Here is a 25,336-nt window from a genome sequence, read left to right as displayed (position 1 = left end):
TCTAATTCTCTTAAGCATTAATGAGTTAGTCCTCAGATCACAGCAGAATAATCAATGAAGAATGGTTCAGTAGAAATCAGAGGACTTTAGAATCCAATAGATGTGGTTTGAATTTCAGATTTATCATTTTAATTGCTATTCCTTAACTTTTCTATTATCAGTGTCCATACCTATTAAATGCACATATACGAGGGCAAAACACATGCAAATGTTAACTGTCTTCAATATATGCTAGCTCATCTTTATCTCTCAAATTCTAGCCAAGCAAGAAAGATTAATGAAGAGTAGAAAAATTATTAAATGCATTGTTCTATATTATAATTATAAATATATTTCTAAAATCTTGATAAATTGTATGTGCTTAATGAAATCATGAATGTTGGTTTATATTCTCCAAAGTTTAGGTGTTTGCAGGAATATCACTATCCCCTAAAATGGCCCCTTCGGTGGCCCCTTCAGGGACTCATGGTTCTAAAAGGGCGTGACCTTTATGTATATGTTGATGTACAAATAAGGAAATATCAGCTCCAAAAAATAACGCAGGCCTGTCTCAGAGCTTAAGCTCTAGCCATTTTCCTTTGTGTCTTTATTCTTAGACAATGCAAGGCCCTTCCTCATCTAACTGAAAACCTGACTGTGCCTCTGTCCCTGATACTAAGAAGGAATCTTAATTACAAATCTAGAATCTGAATTTTCTAATCAAGACTCTCTCTCTCCCTGACTCCAGCTGGGAATTCATTTCTGTAATTATGGTTGGAGGAAATTGGACAAGAGTAACTGAGTTTATTCTCGTGAGCTTCTCCTCCTTACCTACTGAACTGCAGTTGTTACTCTTCCTGACATTTCTAATCATCTACCTGGTCACCCTGATGGGAAACAGCCTCATCATTCTGGTTACCTTGGCGGACCCCATGCTGCACAGTCCCATGTACTTCTTCCTCAGGAACTTGTCCTTCTTGGAGATTGGCTTCAACCTAGTCACTGTGCCCAAGATGCTGGGAACCCTACTGGCTCAGAACACAACCATCTCTTTCCCTGGGTGTGCCATACAGATGTATTTCTTCTTCTTCTTTGGGGTTGCTGAATGCTTCCTTCTGGCCATCATGGCATACGACCGCTATGTAGCCATCTGCAATCCCTTGCTTTACCCAGTCATCATGAACCAAAGGACACGTGCCAAACTGGCTGTTGCCTCCTGGTTTCCAGGCTTTCCCGTAGCTACTGTGCAGACCACTTGGCTCTTTAGCTTCCCATTCTGTGGCACCAATAAGGTGAACCACTTCTTTTGTGACAGCCCACCTGTGCTGAGGCTGGTCTGTGCAGACACAGCACTGTTTGAGGTCTATGCGATTGTTGGAACCATTCTGGTCATCATGATACCCTGCTTGCTGGTCTTATGTTCCTACTCTCGAATCGCTGCTGCCATCTTCAAGATTCCATCAGCTAAAGGGAAGCATAAAGCTTTTTCTACATGCTCCTCCCACCTTCTTGTTGTCTCTCTTTTCTATGTATCTTCAAGCCTCACCTACTTCCGGCCTAAGTCCAATAATTCTCCTGAGAGCAAGAAGCTGCTATCATTGTTCTACACTGTTGTGACTCCCATGTTGAACCCCATCATCTACAGCCTGAGAAATAATGAGGTGAAGAATGCCCTCAGCCGGACCTTCCGCAAGGCTCTGGGACTTAGAAACTACATCCTGTAGGCATTAAGAGATAAGAGTAAAGTTTATTGAATGGCAAACAATCAATTTTATATTTGGGATTACTCTCTTTATATCTCCGCTGGGATGAAACCCAGCTGTTGAAATGACTGCTGGGAAGCTCGGTAGACAGAAAACAGCACTACCATCTGGAAAAATCCTCTGCCTGCCCACTGTAGACTTACATTCTTTTTCTTATTGGTACTTCAACACTTCTGTATCAAGTAATTCCAGATATTTACATTCCTGTGTCCTGCTTGTAATCTTAATTTAGGGACACACATAAAGAGAGAAAACCAATAAAAATTTATCTTGTCACTTTCTCTTCATTTATGAGGGCAAATATGACTCCATTTACAAGATATAAAACCCATGATTTCTCCCAATGCATAACTCTCCTCACTGTGTTGTTTCAGTTCTCAGGCCCATTAAACTCACTGGTATGTAGTATAGATATTGGAAAGTGGATGAATAGTCCTCATACACACACCTTTATAAACCCAGTAATCATTTTCTTCCTTATTCTAGTTTTCCCAGGAAGAAGGATTTGAACTTACATCTCTCTCTATCCCATACTTACATTCAGATGCCTTGGTGAAGTGACATCATAAATATCAGTCATGACACTGCTTTCGTCAAAGTTTAAAATGGATCCAAGATGATTACAACATAGCTCTTCATTAACCACAAAAATATTTCTCATTCTTTTTATAACTTCACTAGAGGCCCAGTGCATGAAATTCATGCACAGGTGCGGTCCCTAGGCCTGGCCAGCAATCAAAGTGCAAGTGTGTGACATGGAAAGGAGGGTCCCAGCTGTCCTTTGGCGGGTCCCACCGGCCTTGGCCTGGCACTGCCCGTTCACCTGCTCCACCATCCCGCTGTGGTCCTGCCCTCGTAGGGGTCCATCGGGGCTGGCAGCGCCTCCACTACCGCCCGCTGCCAGCGCCGACGCCCGCCATGTTCCGCACTGCCCCCTGGTGGTCAGCGCACATCATAGCGAGTGGTTGAACTCCCAGCTGAACTCCCGGTTGAGGGGACAATTTGCACATTAGGCTTTTATTATATATGATAGTCTCTATTTTGTAGATTTACCATCATTTGAGTCTTTTATTATTACAAATCATACTGTAAAGAATAGTTTTATGACTATGCCTTTTAATATTTTTGCCAGTATATCTTATAGATGGAAATCTAGGAATTAGATTTCTTGGGCAAATACATATGTAATATTGCTATATGTTGGCAAATTCCCTTCCAAAGTGATTTTATCATTTTACACTCCCAACAACTTATTTTCCACACAGTCCTGTCAACAATATTTGTCACCACACATTTGAATTTTTCTTATATAATAAGTAAAAAAGATCAATTACATTTTAATTGGAAAAAATAAATTTTAAGGAAAATGGAACAAACAGGTGAGTAAATTAGAGAAAAGACATGCTTTTCATTCAGACTTCTGAGTTAATAGTTTAGATCAGTGGTTGGCAAACTTTGGCTCGGCAAACCACGGCTCACAAGCCACATGTGGCTCTTTGGCCCCTTGAGTGTGGCTCTTCCACAAAATACCGGCTCTTCCACAAAATACCGACTTCTGCGCATGGGCCACGAAGTTTCAATCACACTGTATGTGCACGCACACACGTGGTATTTTGTGGAAGACCCACACTCAAGGGGCCAAAGAGCCGCAGGTGGCTCGCGAGCCGCGGTCTGCCGACCACAGGTTTAGATGATTAGGAGTTGGTGATATATTGGTACTCTATTTTCTCTACTTGAAATCTTCTTTACCTTTATTTTAGCCAAATACACCTCATTCTTCAAGGTCCTTCAGTGATCACTCTAGCAGCATAAATTATGCTCTCCTATTTGTATTCATTCCAAGTTTATCTGTAGATAAGTTAAATTTTGTATGCACTATACTTTCCACGTTTGTTTTCTCCCCAATGTACCTGTAACTCTTTGAAAATGTGAGTGGCACACTTGTTTCCATATTAATATGACACAGGCATCCCTAAAAGCTATATGTTCTGCAGAACTCTGTACTAAAAAGATTATATGTAAATGGGGTTAGGGAAGTCCACTCAAAATATATGCAACTTTGAAGCCAGAGCATTAACAGAAACAAGAGTTGGTACTTGGAGAGACAACACAGCTGGCTCAGCATGCAGCTCAGCAAGGCTGGAGGTTGCCACGATAGATATTTAACATGCAAAATAACAGTAGAATGAAAATTGTGACAATGATTTACTTAAGACATATGGTGCTGAGACAAAGCAAATGAGTGTGATGTTCTGACCCAGTGGAGCAGCCCTAAGGTGGTCATGGAGTCACTGCCACTTTCCAGGAGCCAAAAGCTACAAAAGCAAGAAGTGCCTCTCTCCAAGGATGGAGCCTCGGGCACACTTTCAACATTTTCTTAAAACCATTAAGAGGAGCCCAGCTGGTGTGGCTCAGTGGTTGAGCATCAACTTATGAACCAGGAGGTCACATGCCCAGGTTTCCGGCTCAATTCCTAGTAGGGGGCATGCAGGAGGCAGCCAATCAATGATTCCCTTTCATCATTGATGTTTCTATCTCTCTCTCCCTCTCCCTTTCTGAAATCAATAAAAATATATAGATTTTTTTTTTCTTCAAAAAAAACAGTTAAGAGGGATCCTGGTTAAGGCCCAAGGACATTCATTTCAGTGTTGAAGGTTATCACTTTATTCCACCTATTCTGGTTTGCTTTGTCCAATAAAACCTTTCATCTTACAATGAAATCATTCTCCAATTTGTCTACAGTATGAGAAAGATGAACAAAGGAATGGGAACCCAGCTGAGAAGTGGTGGTGACTTGGAGTAGAGTGCTTTCAGTAGCAAGTGATCCTAAACACTTTGGAGGAATCATTTATTTTACTTGGTGGTGGATTGCATGTGGGAAAAGCACTGCTGATGAAAGGCGGGTTGAGTCTACAACAAGACCAATTGCTGTGGTAGAGAATAGGTGTTCTGAAAGTCTGGAGGACTTTCTTTTTCTTTCATATCCCTGTTATGAATCCCCTGTCACATTTTAGAAACATTTACCCAAAACCTGCAGTAACTGGTCATTCCTTAGGCCAAAGGCTTTTATCATAGGCCATGTCCTCCCAGAATCAGATATGGAGGAGCTAAGGATTCAAGTGCAAGGGAGTTATTAAAAAGAAGCATTAAATGAGTAGGGAAAGCAGACTAGGAAAAGAAACTAAGCAAGAAATAAAAAGTAATTTCAGGTGAAATCCCAGACTCAGCCTGATTCAGCAGGAAACTGCAGAGCTTAAATAAAACTCAGAGTTTGTTCTGCTTCAGGTCACAGGAAGTAGGCTTTTGTACTCCCACTTCAGTTATCCATTGCCTGCTGGTGAAACATGGGGTAGGGAAAAGGGAGAATTAAAACTCCCAGGCACTTCTGTCTCCTGGAGAGGCTCCCCCGTGCCCAGGGGCACTCTTCTGAAAGTAAGAACATTAAAAAATGACCATTAAAAAGTGGTCACCAATCCAGAGACACAGAAGCATAGAATGCCTGCAGAATCTCAGAGGAAAGGTGTGGGAGGGTGGGTGGTTAGAAGGAGATCAACCAAAGAACTTGTATGCATATAGGTATAACCTATGGACACAGACAATAGGGTGGTGAAGGCAGGGGACAGGGGGGCTAGAAGGGGTCAATGGGAAGAAAAAGGGGACATATGTAACACTTTCAACAGTAAATATTTAATTTATTATTTTTAAGTGATCACCAAAATCCTAAACCTAGAACTCAATTCAGTGTATGGTGTCCTTTTCCAAGTTCAACATCTACCCACTGGTGTGAGTTGCTATTACATCTACTCTTTTCCAGATGAGTACAGTAGTCCCCTTCTATCCATGGTTTTTGTGTTCCACAGTTTTAGCTACCCATAATCAACTGCAGTCTGAAAATATTAAATGGGAAATTCCAAATATCAGCAATTCATTAGTTTTAAATTACATGCCATTCTGAGTAGCATTATGAAATCTTACACCATCCTGCTACATTCCACCTGGGACGTGAATCATTCCTTTGTCCAGTGGAACCACCATGTATACACTACCCACCCATTAGTCACTTAGTGGTGTGTTGGTTATCAGATCAACTGTCATGGTACCACAGTTCTTATGTTAAAACTAGAGGCCCAGTGCATGAAATTCATGCATGGGGGGAGGGATGAGGGGAGCGAGGGGTCCCTCAGCCTGGCCAGCATCCCCCTCTCATGATCTGGGATCCTTCTCACAATCTGGAACTGCTGGCTCCTACCAGCTCGCCTGCCTGCCTGCCTGCCTGCCTGCCTGATCACCCCTAACCACTCTGCCTGCCTGCCTGATGGCCCCTAACTGCTCGCCTGCCTGCCTGATCGCCCCTAACTGCTCACCTGCCTGCCTAATCACCCCAACACTTGCCCACCTGCCTGATCACCCCTAACCGCCTCTGCCTGCCTGCTTGATCACCTTTAACCAGTCGCCTGACTGCCTAATCATCCCTAACTGTTCACCTGCCTGCCTGATCGCCCCTAACCACTCACCTGCCTGACTGATTGCCCATAACTGCTCACCTGCCTGCCTGATCACCCCTACCCACTCGCCTGCCTGACTGATCACCCCTAACTGCTCACTTGCCTGCCTGATCGCCCATAACTGCTCAACTGCCTGCCTGATCACCCCTAACCACTCGCCTGCCTGACTGATCACCCCTAACTGCTCATCTGCCTGCCTGATCGCCCGTAACTGCTCACCTGCCAGCCTGATCACCTCTAACTGCTCACCTGCCTGCCTGATCGTCCCTAACCACTCGCCTGCCTGACTGATCGCCCCTAACTACTCTTTCTGACTGCCTGATTGTCCTGAACCACTCACCCACCTTCCTGATCACCCCTAACCACTGACCCACCTGCCTGATCACCTCTAACTGCCTCTGCCTGCCCTCTTGATCACCTTTAACCAGTCACCTGACTGCCTAATCGTCCCTAACTGCTCACATGCCTGCCTGATCGCCCCTAACCACTGACCCACCTGCCTGATCACCCCTAACTGCCTCTGCTTGCCTGCTTGATCACCTTTAACCAGTCGCCTGACTGCCTAATCGTCCCTAACCGCTCACCTGCCTGCTGGATCACCCCTAACCACTCACCTGCCTGACTGATCGCCCCTAACCACTCGCCTGCCTGACTGATCGCCCCTAACTGCTCACCTGCCTGCCTGATCACCCCTAACTGCCTTTGCCAGCCTGCTTAATCACCTTTAACCAGTCACCCGCCTGCCTGATCACCCCTAACTGCTTTTGCCTGCCTGCTTGATCACCTTTAACCAGTCACCTGCCTGCCTGATTGCCCATAACCACTCTGCCTTCCTGCTTGATTGCCCCTATCTGCTCACCTGCCTGCTTGATCACCCCCAACCACCTCTGGCCCCCATGGCTTTGTCTGGAAGGTCGTCTGGAAGGACATCCAGAAGGTCGTTTGGCTGTCCAGTCTAATTAGCATATTACATTTTTATTATTATAGATAATCATTATTTTACTTAATGGCCCCAAAGCCCAAGAATAGTGATGCTGGTGATTTAGGTGTGCCAAACAGAAGCCATAAAATGTATGTATGTATAGGAAAAAACCTAGTATATGTAAGGTTTGTTACTATCTGAGGTTTCCAGCATCCACTGGAGGTCTTGGTAAATATCCCTGATGGACAAGGGAGGGCTGCTATAATTTAAACACACAAATATTCAAAGTCATATCCCAAGGATATATATTCATTATTAGAAACAATAGAGACAAACACATAACTATGAAATAAATATTTTATTATTTAATTCATCATTTTTAAGGTATTTTTGTTTTTCATAATAGATTCAGAAAAACACATCATTATATAGATCAGTGACAGTTCTTTTTCTTCATCTTCCACTTTTGCAAGGGGTCCCTTTGGGATTGCTGGGACATATGTGCAGGCATCATACTGGATACTAAACGAAGGATAGTGAACAAGTCAGTTATGGTGACAGCTTTCAGTAAGAAGTGTTCAGGCAAATGTCTGTCTCAGCGGCACTGTAAGAAATGTTTAGATAGATATGCATTAGCCTTTGGATGAAGCCCTAATCAGCTGGGGGAAATTTTATCTCAAACCATGGACTCTCTCAACCTCAATTCCTCTTCCAGAAGGATTAGGATTTTGAAACTGCCAGTCGGAATTTCTTCTCCTTCTCTTAATCAGGAGCTAATAGCCACTTCAACCAACAACATTGCCAACCAAGTGCTCACAGTTTTCATTAATATTCTCCACTTGGCTTAGATAATGATTAATAGGTTTCTTTTCTATACCTGAAAACTTCTCTTGAGTCCAGGTCAGAAACACTCCTGGGAACCAGCCCAATAAGAATCAAAAGTGAGGGGAAATGTAAAAGAACACTGGACAAAGGAAATAAAATCACTGTCTCGAAGAGATCTCTTTACTGCCATATTTTTTGAATCATTTACTATAGGCAAGACATGGAAACAACAGATGAATGAATAAAGAAACTATGAGAAAAAAAACAAAAGTAACTGTGAGAGCCCAGCCGGTGGTTGAACATCGACCTATGAACCAGGAGGTCATGGTTCAAATCCCGGTCAGGGCACATGCCTGAGTTGCAGGCTCAGTCCCCAGTGTGAGGCCTGCAGGAAGCAGCTGATCAATGATTCTCTTTCATCATTGGTGTTTCTATGTCTCTCTCCATCTCCCTTCCTCTCTGAAATCAATAAGAGTATATTTAAAAAATCAAGAAACTGTGAATATTTATCAGCCATTTGAAATAATTCTGCTATTTGCCACAACATGGATGGACCTTGAAGGCAGAAAAAGACAAATACTGTATAATCTCACTTATATGTGGAATCTGAAAAAAATAAATAAACACCACAAATTTTCAGAAACAGAGTTGAATGATGGTTGCTGGGTAGGGTGGGGGAAATTGGAAGACATTGGCCAAAGGGTACAAACTCAGTTATAAGATGAATAAGTTCTGAGAATTTAATGTATAGCATGGTAACTATAGTTAACAAAGAATTATCTCTTAATTGTTTCCATGACTAAAAAGTAATTATGTGAGATGATGGAGGTGTTAAATAACCCTACTGTGGTCATCATTTTGCAGCTATATATATGAATCAAATCATTACTTCATACAACTTAAATGTACACAATGTTATGTCGATTATATCTTAATAAAACTGGAAAAAATGAAAACTTAAGTTTAAAGAGAATACTGGCATTCTCCTCTGATCTTTTTCAGGTGGAAACCTTGGAGGATGGACCACTGAGTTTTGTCCCTTTGCTCTGCAGCCTCACAAGTGCAGGAAACATCAGAGCTGCTGTAGACCTCCTCCAATTAGGGGGTTGCAGAATCTCCATGAATTTCTGCACTCCTGGGAGCTCCTCAAAACTCACACCTGTCAGAAAGTGAATCTGTGACTTCACCTGAGAAAGAAGAAGCTTCTTTGGGAGAAATCACTTCCCTACAGTAAACAGCAGGGACCAAAATAGTCCTGAGACCCCGCCTGGAATCCTCTAGAGTGATTGACACAGGCTCTGCTCAGAGCTTCCCTGGTGTGACTTATGCTGCACAACTCAGAGTGTTTTTACTACGAGGATTGGCCCAGCAACAGCCCAGGATTTACCTGGGATGTCTGACACAGCCCGGGGACAACACTTCTTTGAGAATGTGACAAGACAGACCTCAAGGTTCACCAGCAATGTGGACCAAGACAAGCACAACCAAGAGTGTCTTTGGGATGACTGGCATAGACACATTCCTGGGCTTTTCTGAGATGACTTGCACAGACACAGCATAATTTAGGAACTCCCTTGGACTCAGTCATTCAGACATAGTCTAAGGCTGGTCCAGAGCCACTGACACAAACCAGGGCTTCTCTGGAATTGTGACACAGACAAGTCTCACTGACAGGAGGTAAGTAAAGGGTGAGAGGACAGGGCCCAGGCTTAAAATCTCTTGTAAAGAGGATAATGGTTCACCACCAAAACAGTGTGTCTTCTTTGACATGTTTCTGAGAGGCAAGAAAAGTCAGTGGTCTCAAGTAACAAAACTTAGAGTTTTATAAGATTTGACAACTTAGGGGACCTGGAAAAGGATAGAAAACAATGGTAATATATGTATTGTGCTTTGAAATGCTCAAAGTTTTTGCACAAATGTTCTCATTTCACACCTACAACCATCCTGTCTAGTGGGTAGGGCATTTATAATAATAATCCTTTTATAGTTGAGAAAACCATAACTCAGAAATCATGATGTCAGTAGCTCTGTGTCTCACAGATAAAAATAATGATAACCAGAACTGTAACTACAAACTGGAAAATTAAGCAGGTATCAGAGAAAAAGTCCTTGTTAAAGGGTTTGTCCATATCCCGGGGACAATAAAGAGTGACTGAAAGACATTAAGCAGGTAGGTAACTTAATCAGAGTTGCTGCCGGATCACACACAAGTCAACGATGGGTTGAAGAGAACAAACTGGAATCAGGTTCCTACAATATTCCAGGCCAGAGAAAATAAGAGCCAGAAATTAAAGGCAGTGTGGAAGGCATGGAGAAGGTGACACTAAACCAGTATTTAGAAGGAAAAATAATAAAGTTTGGGGGATGAAGGATTTTTATCCCAGTTCCTGTGTTACAAAGTGGGTGTTGTCATTTTCTGCAATGGGGTAGATATAAGGAGAAGTCTTGAGGTGGAGGGAGATAATGAATATAATTTATAACTCATCACTGTTTAAATCTGTGTATATAGTTTGAGGCTGTAGTGCTGATGTATACAGTCTTTTGTATCTAAATTCCTTATGCTTGGAGCTCACTGTGCCTACATTCTGTTTATATAGGTATTTCCTTGGTTTTTTTCATATTTTCTTCATTATTTATCCATTCATTCAACAATACTGAACATCAACCTTGCTAGGAACTGTAATAAAAAGTAAAATAGTATAATTTTTACTCTCAAGGAGTATACCATCTAGAATATGAGTTAAAGACAGAAATTAATGATTACTCTAAGATAAAGACTATGCAAGTGGTATTCTAGTGTTGTTAATATCTTGAAACTTCCTGGTCCTCTCTAGAAACTGTCTTACTCCTTGCTCTCCTACTGCGGTCCAATAACAAACGCCCCGACTTGCCCTCACCTGTGAATTCAAATTCGTTCAGGTTTTCAGAGAGTGGGTGAAAGTGTTGCCTGATGGTTAAGTCCATGATTTGGAGTCAGGCTGCCCAGGATGCATATGCTGACACAACACTTGCTGGCTGCCTAACCTTAGAAAAACCACGCAACTTCTCTGCTCCTCGTATTCCTTGGCTGTAAAGTGGGATGAATAATAGTTTCTATACCTTTAGGTTGTTTTGAGACAAACATAACACATACAAAACATTTGGATTAGTGCCCGGCACTTACTTGGTGCTCAATAAATGTTACTTCTTACTGTGAAAATAGATAAGGTATCAAAAAAAGTTTTCATAGAAGAAGTGATGCCTAGTTTGAAGTCTTTTAAATGAATAGGGTTCAGCAAAAAATTTTTAAAGAACATTTTTTTATTGTTTTTTGCTCTTTACCTCCCTCCTTCCTTCGCCACCCTGACTTCACATCTTGTACTGCTCAGGACTTTACTCCGGTATGATCTTCTCAGTGGAGCCTTCTTTGTTTGACACTCCCCACACCCCCAGATGCCCATTTGCTTCCCCACTGTGTTGTTCTCCATTATTCTTGTTGCTATCTAACACACTATACCTTCTACTTACATAATTTGTTTAAAATCTGTCTTCCCTACTGGAAGGTGAGTTCTATGAGGTCAGGTATTTTTATTTGCTTTACTTACTGATATATTATCTTCAGTATCTAAAACAGTGTCTAATATCTATTGAATAAATTATTATTTTATCAGAGATAAAAAGCAAGGGCACACTTTGGAATATACAGGTCTTGTAACATAGAAATCCACACCTAAAACCTATATGTTCATGTTGACCAATGTCACTCCAATCAATTTAAATTAGTAAATATTTATTAAAGAAAAGAAAAGCAAGGGCTACAATGAGTTTGAGCAATGGGTTAGATAAGAACTGGATTTTAAAAAGTAGATCTAATATTATATCCTAACAATTATAACGGTTAGCATTTATTGCATATGTATTATGCACCAGTTACCATGCTATGTGCTTTAGATTTATTCCTGTAAGTGTATGCTTATCAGAAAGAATTTCAGAGTCCCAATTTTGAAGCTTAGTTATTGATATAATGATGAAAACTTGTTTCCTTTTTCCAAAGGGGTTAATGTTATTAACCACACCTGCATATTTTAAGTTGGTCTTCACTAACATGACACTTGAGTTTCATATTTCGTGAGAATGAAGACATAAATGGACCAATAGAAAATGATGCAAGGGTTTATACATAACACTGCAGTCTGATACTATCTTGAGTCTGTCTTTCCTTTGTCTGATCACATATAGCCACATGGAGAATATTTAGCCCAGGGATCAAAATAACCCACAGTTTCTATATTGTGTGTCTTCTTATTTAAATTGAAATTATCTGAGTTTGAAATGAAGATTCCTCCAATATGCTGAAATCTTTCTGAGCATGGCTGCTGGAGACTAGGAAACATGCAGGTTTCCTCCTCAGGGATCATTGGTAAATGTTGGCTCACTTCTTTTGCTTTTCTCCTTCCCACATTTTTTATTTTGTAGAAAACATATCCAGACTCATGTTAACATCTTTCATTGTGCCTCAAGACCCTTCTCTTCAGAAATGCTTGGCCTGGCTTCTTGTCAGCATCACTGACTGGTGCTAAAAACAAAAACAAACAACAACAATAACTAAAAAAACCCCAAAAAACAGAAAAGTAGAGATAACTCAGGAGATGTATAAATATATATGGCGTGCCTCAGTTCAGTCTGAAAAAGGTTAGTATTCTTCCAAAAAAAAAAAAATTGTGAAGCCTATAGTCAAGACTTGGTTTTTACATTTTTGAAAGTACATCTGTTTTATCTTCAACAACTATAACAAAAGAGGTAGAAAATGAAGCCACAGGATGTTCCTTTTCCAAGGGTGTAACAGAAGTCTGTATAACAGATGGAGACTTCTTCCCAGAGTGTGACTGCTCAATGAGATCCTGGGCAGAAGAATGATGTGGGGAAACTGGACCATTGTCAGTGAGTTTGTTCTTGTGAGCTTCTCAACCTTGTCTTCCGAGCTACAAGCTCTACTGTTTCTCCTTTTTTTGATCATTTACCTGGTTACCCTAACGGGAAATGTCCTCATCATCCTGGTCACTACAGTTGACTCTGCCCTACAAAGTCCTATGTATTTCTTCCTCAGGAACTTGTCCTTCCTGGAGATAGGTTTCAACTTGGTCATTGTGCCCAAGATGCTGGGGACCCTGATCATCCAAGACACAACCATTTCCTTCCTCGGCTGTGCTACTCAGATGTATTTCTTCTTCTTCTTTGGGGCTGCTGAGTGCTGCCTCCTGGCCACAATGGCATATGACCGCTATGTGGCCATCTGTGACCCTTTGCGCTACCCAGTCATCATGGGCCGCAGGGCCTGTGCCCAGCTGGCAGCTGCTTCTTGGTTCTCAGGGTTTCCGGTGGCCACTGTGCAAACCACATGGATTTTCAGCTTCCCTTTCTGTGGCCCCAACAGGGTGAACCACTTCTTCTGCGACAGTCCCCCTGTCATTGCACTGGTCTGTGCTGATACCTCTCTGTTTGAACTGGAGGCTCTGACAGCCACAGTCCTGTTCATCCTCTTCCCTTTCTTGCTGATCCTGGGGTCCTATGTTCGCATCCTCTCCACTATCTTCAGGATGCCCTCAGCTGAGGGGAAACGCAAGGCCTTCTCCACCTGTTCCTCCCACCTCCTGGTTGTCTCCCTTTTCTACAGCACTGCCATCCTCACATACTTCCGACCTCGGTCCAGCACCTCTCCTGAGAGCAAGAAGCTGCTGTCCCTCTCCTATACAGTGGTGACTCCCATGTTGAACCCCATCATCTACAGCTTAAGAAATAGTGAAGTGAAGGCTGCACTGAAGCGGGTCACCCACAGGACCCTGGGCCCAAAGAAACTGTGACTGGTTTAGATGGAAACTGAAGGGGTAGAATGCAAGGACAAAAGAAAGAAAACAGTTTTGCTCCGTGGATAGAGCATCAACCCATTGACTGAAGGGCCCCAGATTCAATTCCAGTCAAGAACATGTACCTTGGTTGCAGGCTCAAGCCCCAGAGCGCATGCGGGAGGCAACCAATCAATGTGTCTTTCTCACATGGATGTTTCCCTCTCTCTGTTTCTCCTTTCCCTTCCGCTCTCTCCAAAAATCAATGGAAAAATATCCTTAGGTGAAGATTAACAAAACGAAGGAAGGAAAGAAGGAAGGAAGGAAGGAAGGAAGGAAGGAAGGAAGGAAGGGAGGGAGGGAGGGAGGGAGGGAGGGAGGGAGGGAGGGAGGAAGGAAGGAAGGAAGGAAGGAAGGAAGGAAGGAAGGAAGGAAGGAAGGAAGAAAGGAAGGAAGGAAGGAAAACAGAGTTCTCAAATAGTTTTTTGGACTCCGCTCTTTTCAGGAGCCACAGTATACCCACTGGGATCTTAGACTTTCCACTGGGATCCATTTACGAAAAGAACTTGAGTGGTGGAAGAAGAAACTGCAGTACGCTCAGGGTTCTATAGGACTGTGATATCAATGTCTCTGAAGATGCCACTAGTTTACACGGATTAGGCGCCCATCTGAAGGTTGATAACTTCACTAAAATTTGCTCTTTTTCATTTGTTCTAACTTTTTTAGTTGTGTTTTAACTTTTTCTTTAACTTCTTCATCCATGTCATGTTATAATTTTCTGCTTTACTTTCTTCTGTTTGTCCAAAAACTCTACCAGCAACTTTTTAGGACATTTTTGTTTATAAGGTAAAGTAATAATAATAAATAGTAGAGTTCTGTTTCATTCTTTTTTTTCCCCCCAGCAAATTGTTATGCAGTACTCAGCATGTGTTCGACCCTGTTTAGGCCCAAAAGACATGTTGGTGAACAAAACAGATAAATGTGTTGTCTCACGAAACTTATAATTGGGAGAGAACAAAAAGATACTCTAAAACTCTGCTGATTTATAAAGTACACATGTTTAAAGTGCTAGCAATTGAGTACTAATAAATCTTCCTCTGCTTCTATAATTGGTCTGTGCTTCATCTGGAGAAAGACAATTCCACACTACTGCCTCAATCAAATTATCCACCTTGGATATGAGAGTTGGTTGACATAAAGGGTTTAAGGAATCACCAGTCAAGTATAAGTGGACAAATTTGAGGAAACTGCTGGGAATAACCCAGAGTTTCTTTGTTTTCTATATTTTGGGGGCAATCTTACTGTGATTGAATGAAGTCAACTGTCCCTTCTAAGCTTGCATATCACTCAACCAATGTAGCAGCCATTCTATGATTTTGTCCAGTGAACATTGCCCAACTCTATATTCTTGGCAAATAACAGAATTGAGACATGGACACCATAGCTTTGTGTAATCTATTCATAAGAATGTATTGATAATTAACAAAGTAAAATAGCACTTATTGCATAAGCAAGACCTCTTCACAAAACCTAAAACAACTATAACTCTGTGTGCCATGGAAGTACCGGGACCAGATCAATCTGCCACACAAGGTGTCCTTTAGCTCGCATGTATCAAGGGCTCCTGGAGGGCAGCACATTCTGAATATCACCATAGGAATTTGCAAATAAAAAGGCAGATTGCAGGGTTCTATTTGCATGATGGCAATCACACAACTAAGCAGATTGGTACCCTTATAAATTTGTCATCTCCAAGTTTAGCCAAGCTTTTATCACTGCCTCACATTAGTTTTACTTGAACTTTATATGGTAGGTAGAATAATGGGTCCACAAAGATGTCCATGTCCTAGTCCCCAATCCGTTACCTTACATTGACTTTGTAGATGTGATTACATTAAGGGTATTCCCACAGGGAGGTTAGCCTGTATTTTTTTTAATACAGTAACGGGAAATCAGAAGATGGGTCGAGAATGACCGTGAAACATTTAGTCCCATCGCTTCCTCAACCTCTTATACCTAAGTCCATGGGTGCTGCCCAGTGGCCTTCTATACACAGCTTCCCTCTCCAAGTTCTAGTTTCCTCCTTCTGGTCCTTCAGGCCCAAGATTTGTAATAGCTTCTCACTCTTGCTTCCCTCAGATGTCACAATTTCTTTTTGGTTTTCAAAACCCCATCTTTACCTTTTAAAGGTGTGTCCTAATAGATTACAGTACTCAACTCTTTAATGAGAGTATGAGAAGTACAGCAGAGCTCATAAATTCTGCTTCATTGTGCCTATGCTCTACCCACCTCAAACATATACAAAGATGGGGGAAAGTAGGTTTATAAGTACTACAAATAAGTAATACAACAATAAATAAATAATGAATAAACTCCATTTCTTGTATTCACAACTGTAAACCTACTTTTGCCCTCCCGCATATGTACGTGCACATGTAGGTATGCTGTGGAATGGGCGCAGAAGAAGGGACAGCTGAACACTCGGAGGTATCAGGAAAGAGAACCTTTATTCAAAGCAGTGCTGCTGGTTCGGGGGATTCAAAAATCCAAAGCCTGCACAACTTATACAATGAGATTTCTCCTTAAATATTAGTATATTCCTGAGTTTCTTTGTTTTCTAACTACCTGGCTTCTGTGGTGGACATTCACAGCCCCTCCTGAGTCAGTTAGAATGGGGAATTTAGATTGTATCTAAATGCCTAACCTGGATGGTGAGATGACCTCCCTCTAGCTAAACTGTTACATCCTTGGTTTATGGCCCTTGTAAATTGGGAGTATTTAAGTAAATAAGTCTTGCAAGACCTAGATAATTAAGGAAGGGGCAGTGACTTGATTATAGGCTAACAAAAATGTGCATTAGGATACTAATTAGCTAGGTACAGAGTCAGGCTGCCAGCCCCCCTACATTCTTTCACAGGTACAAGTGCACAAGTGCATGGACACATACATGTAGCACCTAGTTCATAGTAAATGATTAAGTAATGTTTGTTAATTTATTGATTATTTGATGAGGCACAGAAATATCAAAATGTAAAAGTATTGGAGTAGGTTCTGGGATAAGATAAATATTAATATATAGCATAATTTTAGATTTTACAGGTTCTGTAACCAGACAAACAATGGGTCTGTGCTCCCTGTCACTACTTGAGCCAAATAAACAGAGACAGGGTTGAATCATATATGAGCATTTATTCCAATACTGCCAGCAGTATGGGAGAGCAGCAGATTAGCCACAAAAATCTGCTCTGCAGCTCCCCATAAGCCAACTGTTTATATAGGTAGAACTACAAAGGAAGAGTAGGCAAAAGGGAAGTTTACAAATATGCAAAAAGGACTAGGGGGTCTTCAGAGGGTTTAGTGATATGCAAAGGCTTGGGTTACATGCGGAATTAGCCAAAGGAAGTGCCAGATGGGCAATTAACAGGTAAGAAGGCTGGAGGTTTGCAAAGGCCTGCAGGTATGCAAAAAGGGCTGGGGTTCTTCAAGGGCTGGCGATTCTGGTTTCTGCAGCATAATTGTTAATCTTCCCATGATTATAGGCAGCTCCAAATGGGGAGGAAGGGCTGCATCTCCAGGTCAGCTCCAGCCAGGGTAGAATGTGCCTTCTTTAATCAAAATAAAACAGTCATGGTTAACAGAGCATGATTAATATTTCTTACAATACTAGCTGGTTCCCCAAATTCTATTGCTGCCCTCTTTCAGTTCCATGGTTTATAAAAATGCGGATATTTCTCAAAGGCGTTCCTAACTCTTAAATGCTAAAAAACTAACCAGAAGGAAGGCCCTCCTTCCTATTGCTCCATGAATTACTGTCCTTCTTCTACAGAGGAAGTGCTGGGTGAAGGATAGAGGGTGGGTCCCTGGATAAGGCCCAAGGATGAGACTCATACCATGTTCTAGTCTTGCTAAGGAAACTACTCAGCAAGTCTTCCAAATAGGTGGCCAGGAGGGTCTCACTGCCAGTGGCAAACTCCAAGCCTGCAGGGGAAATTCCTTGTGGTCACTTTCCTCAGAGCTCCCTTCACGTCCTTGTTCCTCAGGCTGTAGATGAGGGGATTAAGCATGGGGGTGACCATTGTGTAGAACACAGACACCAGTTTTTTCAGTTCTTTGGAAGACTTTGGTGTCATGTAGGTGACAATTGCAGACCCATAAAAAAGGATGACCACGATGAGGTGGGAGCCACAGGTAGAGAATGCCTTGAGCCGCCCTGCTGCTGACTTCATCCTGACCACAGTCACTATGATGTGGCCATAGGATACCAGAATGAGGGAAACAGGCATGAGGAGAATCACAACCCCCACGAGGAAAATGGCCATCTCTGAAGTCTGGGCATCTGTGGTTGCTAGGATCAATAGTGCAGGTGCCTCACAAAAGAAATGAGCAATACTATTGCTGCCTCTGTAGGGTAGCCTTAGGGTGAAGGTGGCATCCACCACAGATACCAGAATGCCACTGGCCCATGATCCCACAGCTAGCTGGGCACACAACTTCCAAGTCATGATGGTGGGGTAATGCATAGGCTTACAGATGGCCACATACCGGTCATAGGACATCACTGCCAGAAGGGCACACTGTGTACCCCCGAAAATCAAGAAGAATAGAAGCTGAGCTGCACAACGTGTGAATGAAATGACTTTTTTCCTGGATAGCAGGTGGACTAGGGCCTGAGGAACGATGTTGGTAGAGAAACAGAGGTCAGCCAGAGATAAATTGCAGAGAAAAAAATACATGGGTGTGTGAAGCCGGACGTCAACCTGAACAAGGGTCAGGAGAAGCACATTTCCAAGCACAGTGACGAGATAGACACCCAGGAATAAGATGAAGAGCAGCTGCTGGGTGTGCGGGTTGTCAGAGAGTCCCAGGAGGAAGAATTCTGTCACCTGTGTCTGATTGGTCTGTCTCATGGTTTGTCTCCTTTTTCAGTACCAAATCACTACACGCTAAACAGGTGTGTGTCACCTATAAAATTATGTAAGTCAGAGTTGGTGTGTGTAACCTATAAAATATATAATTAAATGTTGCCTCCAATCACTACCAACCATTTCAAAATCCCCTTTTTAAGGTTTTTAGAAGATGGTCATGCTGCTTTACTTGGAACATTTCAATTTTGCAAGACTTAATACTTTATAAGTTGGTGCGTTCATTTTTAGTGTCATCTGGCAAATGTAGACTAGATCCAAAATCATCTTCTTTATTCTGAATATCAGATATCTAATAATAAAAAGACAGATTAAATTCATGTGTAAATTCATGCAATTTAATTTCACTTTGTTATTAACTAAAGCAGGGGTCCTCAAGCTTTTTAAATAGGGGGCCAGTTCACTGTCCCTCAGACCGTTGGAGGGCCGGACTATAGTTTTAAAAAAAAAAGTATGAACAAATTCCTATGCACACTGCACATATCTTATTTTGAAGTAAAAAAAACAAAACGGGAACAAATACAATATTTGTATTTGCATGTGGCCCCCGGGCCATAGTTTGAGGACCCCTGAACTAAAGCCTTTGAGTCTTGTGTTGCTCTTGCCACACCTCTCCCATCTCATGTTGGTGCAAATATTTTTAAGTCTTTGGATATACAACTGTTTCTGTTGTCTCCTTCTTGAATGGGTGGTCACGAAGGCATAAGAAATCAAACAGAGCCAAAGTACCCTGCAGAACTGACTTTTGTGTCAGAGAAAATGACCCATTCTGAAGGAGCTGGGAAACCAAGAGGTAACTCTGGATAGTGTGCCATAATATCTTTGGAAATTCTTTCCTCCCCTTCAGCTAGAGCTCCCAAATATCAGTGAACTTCCAAAATAACAGACACACACCATCATGACATAATTTCCATGCTAAGCCACCAGCATGGCTATTTTTCAGACTACCTGGCACTGATCTGCAACCTCCAGCCCATCATCTCTCACTGACTGATGTTATCTGTCTACTCCTCCCAGAAATGACAAACTCCTTTGAAAGTTGTTTCTATGTCTTTCATTTTTGTGTACTTTATTAGACATAACATAGAGCTTTGTTCAATAAGTTATCATTAATTAAATAAATCAAATAAAAAGTTGTTTAAAAAGCCTGCCTAAAAATTAAGAATTCGGGAATAATAATAAAATATCATAGGGCTTCTCCAACAAGAGTAAAAGGAAATTTAATTTAAAGTCTAAATTTTAAGGCTCTACATGAGAGCTATCAACTCTTTATCTTTCTGATAAAATACTTCAAATTATGTTTAAATACATAAAATGCATACATACATACACATGCACATACATATAAAAATAGGATGTATAGGATTGTAAGGAAACCATTACATCAAAATATAGTCAAAATAGTTTTAGAAAACAAATATGTGATATAATAATACATGTGCTTCTTCAAATCATTAAATTTTTTAAATGTTGTGATGGATCTAATAACCACCTTAATTTAAAAATTATGAACTTAAATGATATTTTGAGATATGTTCAACAACTGCAGTGTGATATAAATGTACCTCTGATTTCCATTGGTGATGAAGCCATGGATACTACAATGCTGGATACTATAAAACAAGAAAGAAATTTTAGATTCACTTTAATGTAAATAGCATTCACAGCTAAATTAAAGAATTCCCTGAATTTCAAGTTACGAACTATTAGGCTCATGGAATTGCCAGGAATTTTCTCAAAAAAAGACACAGTTACACTCTATATAATCTGATATGGAGTCTTAGGCATTTGGATGGATCTGTGGGTCAAAATGATGAGAGATTTCAATTTATCATTGAAATAGTAAATGAATAAATAAAATGTTAATATGAACAATCACATCTCTGCATAGTGTTAGCATCATTTTCATTGAACATACATCACACTTTGAATATTCAGTCACCTTATTTGTTGAGTAAATGTATTTGGCCAGCATTTCCTTAAAATACAAACAGAAGACCTAGCTTCTGAGGCCAAAGACTCTCAGATAGGAAGGACAAACTATAGTCACAGTTTATCCCCAGTGCCAGTGTGTTCTCTGGAACATCATAGATTCCCAGCAAATATTAGTTTTTTGTTTTGTTTTTTTAAAATATATTTTATTGATTTTTACCGAGAGGAAGGGAGAGAGATAGAGAGTCAGAAACATCGATGAGAGAGAAACATCGATCAGCCACTTCCTGCACATCCCCCACTGGGGATGTGCCCGCAACCCAGGTATATGCCCTTGACCAGAATCGAACCTGGGACCTTTCAGTCCACAGGCCGACGCTCTATCAACTGAGCCAAACCGGTTTCGGCACAAATATTAGTTTAATGAATGAATGTACTGGACCAAGTGAGTCTGTATGATCTAACAATTACAAATAAAAGTAATATAGAATTGTTACTAGTGGGAAATATAGTCTATTTTTAAATAGCTGATATAAAAATAAATTTTGAGAACACAAGTAATTTTAAGTGTAGGGAGCTGATATAGGGTTAAGCCTCGGACTGACCTGTGGGCAAAGTCACAAACAATTCCCAGCTTAGAGGGCACAGTCCTCTTAGTATAATTAGGCTTGACCTTATGAGGCTCCCTAGATCTTATCTGGGAAGCTAACGGGCTGAGGAAGTGCCGGAAGTATAACCATGGTGTAAACAAGTGAAACTCACAAGAACAGTGTAACTTTGGTAACCACTACCTTGTTTACCTCAAACTATAAAATAAAGGCTCAGCTTCCCTTGGGATCTCTCTCTGTGGCCTCAGCCAGGCACAGGAAGATCCACGGAGACTAAGGAAAGCTAGAGAGTTTTGAATGCTGTCTCCATGTAAAACATTCTTCGCCGACTCCGTCCACCCTTTGGGAACCCCTGGACCAGCTGGGGCTGGCCCCCAGCATTTAAGATAGGTACTTTTGGAATTATCATCCACCTAGTGGAAGGTACTGTCTGGTTAGTTCGTAAAGTCTCCAGGTTATGGTTCAGCTCAGGTGCCTTAGACTTACTTCTCCTGCCACAGTTCATACCCTTCCCAGAGTAGAATTTAGTGCAATAGTATCAACTACATGTCTATACCTCAGAGAAAATTAAATGGTAAGCAAATAATGGTCCTCGCTTTTGATGAAAAGATATAGAGGATAACATTAAACACTTGTCCCGAAGTTCTAAGTGATGCCCAAGTCGGTGGTTAACTTAGTGGAAGGGCAACTACACGATATTGCTGATTTCTAAGACTTCTTACCCATTCCCCACTCCCACCTATCTCCAAAACACGTAGAAATAGACACACAAAAGTACACACGTTCCCAAAAAGCAAATATATCCTAGACACATAAATGTATTTACAGCAGGATGAACTTACCTCCATCATAGCTCTTAACAAATTACGTTGAAATTATTTTCTTTTTCTGTCACTATAAGATATTCAAGAGCAGCAACCATACCTCACTCATCTTTATTCACAGCAAATATGATAAATCCTGGCATGGAATAAGTGTCTAGCACATGTTTTTGAGCTGATTTGACCTGAACCAAAATAGCAGAAGACAGTGAATGAGTCAGAGATAAGTGTGACTTGTGACCTGTCACATGGCAGGAATGCTCACTGACCCTGGGAGTACAATATTAGAAGTCTACATCCCTGACTGCTCCCAATTTGTTTTTTTAAAGCATGTTATTCTCCCATGCGAATGTGAAGGATAAAATGCTCCCTGGGCAACCTCAGGGTCAGGAAGCTTCTCTAAGAGAACCATGTCTGCTGTCGGTATTTCGTGTTATTCTCTGTCTTCCAGATTTAACATTAAATTTTAAGTGCATTTCTCTAAAAATGGCATGTATTACTTGGTGTGGAATGGGATGGTAAGGTCACAGAGCCAAGCATTGTCTAATTGGCATTTCTTTTAGAAAGAGGATACTGAGGAAATCCATAGGAACCAAGAGAACATATGAAATTTCTCTTCAGATTCCAAAATCTTTCATCCTCAAAATCACTTACCCCTACCTTACATATCCATGTCCTTTACCTTCTCCACAGCCCCACACACACATAAGAATTCACACCCAGAGGACCAATAATGAGTCCATGGAAGCTCTGCTTATGTCTCCATCAGGTGAAGACCATGGTTTGATAAGATAGATCTGCTGTGGGGAAAAAAACCTTGGCTAGATTTATTACAGAAGATTTAGCCCTAAGAATCACATTGTTTGGACAAATTAGTTGAATTAAAAAAATCAAATCTATGAAGGGATTGAAACCAATTCACTCCCAATATATGCCAAGTTATCCCCTTTGTTCAACTCGTGCCTTGTCTTTCCCTCCCTCCAATACACTTACCAACATTTTCTCATACCTGGGAGAAAAACGTTCAAACCAGCAAAGACATCTCACAGTTGAGGGGGAAACTGCTGCAGGTGCAGCAAATGCATTGGCTGCAGAAGGGGCAGAGTGGAGACTGGGAGCATCTTGTTATGAAGTCAAAGGGCTCAGTAAGATCAAGGACAAGGCAGGAGGGGAATCCCCACATCCCCCATGTCCAGAGGTCTTAGCATTGACCCCAGGGCAACAATAGTTCCATTTAAGTGAGCAGAGGAATACATGAGCAGTCTCTGGGGCAGCAAACGTGCTCAGGAGAATTCTGAATCATTAGGGTGGATCCTGAGCTGCATTTCCTCTCAGAAGGTTCCCAAATGGTTGTGAGGACAGATGTCAGCACTCACATCTCCATTTGGGGGAGAATGTAGATGCAAACAATGTAGAGTTAATTCAATCCACAGGTGTATTTTAAAATAATACAGCATGATCAAATATGACTTATCTCTGGGATGCTAATGTTTCAACAACAGAAACCCAACAAAGAAATTCACAAATTATTACACTGAAAAATAAAATCAGATAAAAATCTCAGTGATGTAGAAAACACATGTGTTAAGAAAAAAAACACCTATTTATTATGTTTTAATCTTTGTAAATCATGAATAAGATAAAGGGTTTTTTTTACCTGGTTGGTTATGCACCAAAACCCAACAACACATCTCATATTTAATAGAGAAATTATTGGTGCAGTCTCTAAGATAGACAAAAAATGCTGCCCACACCATTACTGTTTAGCAGAGTACTGGGAGTCATAAAGAACACAATGAAGAAAGAAAAAAGATAAAAGGAAAAGATATAAGGCATAAGAAATGGAAGAGAAAAAAATAAAAATTTACTATTTGCTGATCATATGATTACCAGCCTAAAAAAATTCAATGAACAAACTGCTAGAAGTAATAAAGATATGCAAGTTTCCTGTATCAGAGTTCAACCTAAAAAAAAATTTTAAAAAAAAACAGCTTTCTTTACCTCTCTACCAGCAATAACCAATTGGAATATAATTTTTAAAATGGTACAATTTCACAATAGCAGCAAAAATTATGAAGTATATGGAAACAAATCAAGAATACACAAGATCTCCATGGTGGTAAAAAATTAGCTCCCGTGAAGTAGATCATTTGAATAAATGAAGAAATATTTCATCTCTTGGATCAGATGACTTTAATATTATAAAGATATAATTTCTACCTAAATTGATCTATAAGTTTAGGGTAATACCAATTACCATTCCAGTTGGATATTTTTAGTAACCCAAAAGATTTACTCTTACATTTATGTGGAGAAATAACAATCCAAACTTAGAATATTGAAAGAGATCATGTAGGAATGCCCTACCAGATATTAAGACATACTGCCAAGCCACAAAAATAAAATCCAGGTGGTACTGGTGCAAAAAAGAACTAATAAACAAATGGAGCCAAACTGAGAGCTCATAGATAGACCCATATGTAAATTTCATGTAAAACAAAGTTAATTCCAAAAATCACTAGGGAAAGGACAAATAGTTCAGTAAATGTTGTTGGTAAAATGAGTTGACTACAATGAGAAAAATAAAACTGAATTTCTACCTAACATGACATAAGGGGGTAGTCTCCAACAGGATTAGATACCTAAAAGTTAAAATAGAACAATGACATTATAGAAGAAAACATAGCAGTACACCTCACTGACTTAGAGTAAAAAAATTCCGAAGCACAACCAATAAAGAAAAATTTGATGAATTTGATTTTATAAAATCTGAAATTTGTGTTTAATAAAGAACATTAAGAACAAAGTTAAAAGATAAATAAAAATGGATGAATTTTTTGATTTATCTAAAATCTAAGAAATAAGAACTTACTACCAGGGATTCACAGTGAATTATACAAATCAACAAGAAAAATAAAGAACACCCCCCCCAAAAAAAAAAAAATAGCAGAGAATATAAAAAGGGAATTTACCAAAAAAAAAAAAGTAACTCCAAAGGGCTACATGAATATAAAGCAATGCTCAAATTCATTAGTAAAGAAATATCTACAAAGTAAAACAACAGAGATATTTATTTACCTGTGTTAGTAATAATGTACTGGAAAAACGGTAGAAAATAGGGAAGCACACTTACATTGGGATGAAGTACAGTCATTCTGGGGGGAAATCCAGTATTACTTGGTCATCTTATGCTTATGCATAATCTATGATATAGCAATTATTGAGCCAAAATATTCT

General features: G+C 40.6%; 3 protein-coding genes across 3 annotated transcripts; 2 read left to right on the top strand and 1 right to left on the bottom strand.

Annotated features, from left to right (window-relative positions):
• Positions 1–749: 749 nt before the first annotated feature.
• Positions 750–1,703, top strand: OR10A5 (olfactory receptor family 10 subfamily A member 5; the record flags this gene model as incomplete). Its single annotated transcript, XM_081099110.1, has 1 exon — positions 750–1,703. The coding sequence occupies one exon, from the start codon at positions 750–752 to the stop codon at positions 1,701–1,703; it is 954 nt and encodes a 317-aa protein (XP_080955236.1).
• An 11,183-nt stretch (positions 1,704–12,886) lies between these two features.
• Positions 12,887–13,834, top strand: OR10A4 (olfactory receptor family 10 subfamily A member 4; the record flags this gene model as incomplete). Its single annotated transcript, XM_081099111.1, has 1 exon — positions 12,887–13,834. The coding sequence occupies one exon, from the start codon at positions 12,887–12,889 to the stop codon at positions 13,832–13,834; it is 948 nt and encodes a 315-aa protein (XP_080955237.1).
• Positions 13,835–17,769: 3,935 nt separating this feature from the next.
• Positions 17,770–18,723, bottom strand: LOC308525429 (olfactory receptor 2D2-like; the record flags this gene model as incomplete). The annotated part of the gene is made up of 1 exon (XM_081100252.1): positions 17,770–18,723. One exon carries the CDS (start codon positions 18,721–18,723, stop codon positions 17,770–17,772), a length of 954 nt encoding a protein of 317 aa, XP_080956378.1.
• Between the last annotated feature and the right edge of the window lie 6,613 nt (positions 18,724–25,336).

The sequence above is a fragment of the Myotis nattereri genome, assembly GCF_964212035.1.
Source record: "Myotis nattereri genome assembly, chromosome: 9".
Classification (NCBI taxonomy): Eukaryota; Metazoa; Chordata; class Mammalia; order Chiroptera; family Vespertilionidae; genus Myotis; species Myotis nattereri.
This window is presented reverse-complemented; position numbering and strand designations above follow the sequence as displayed.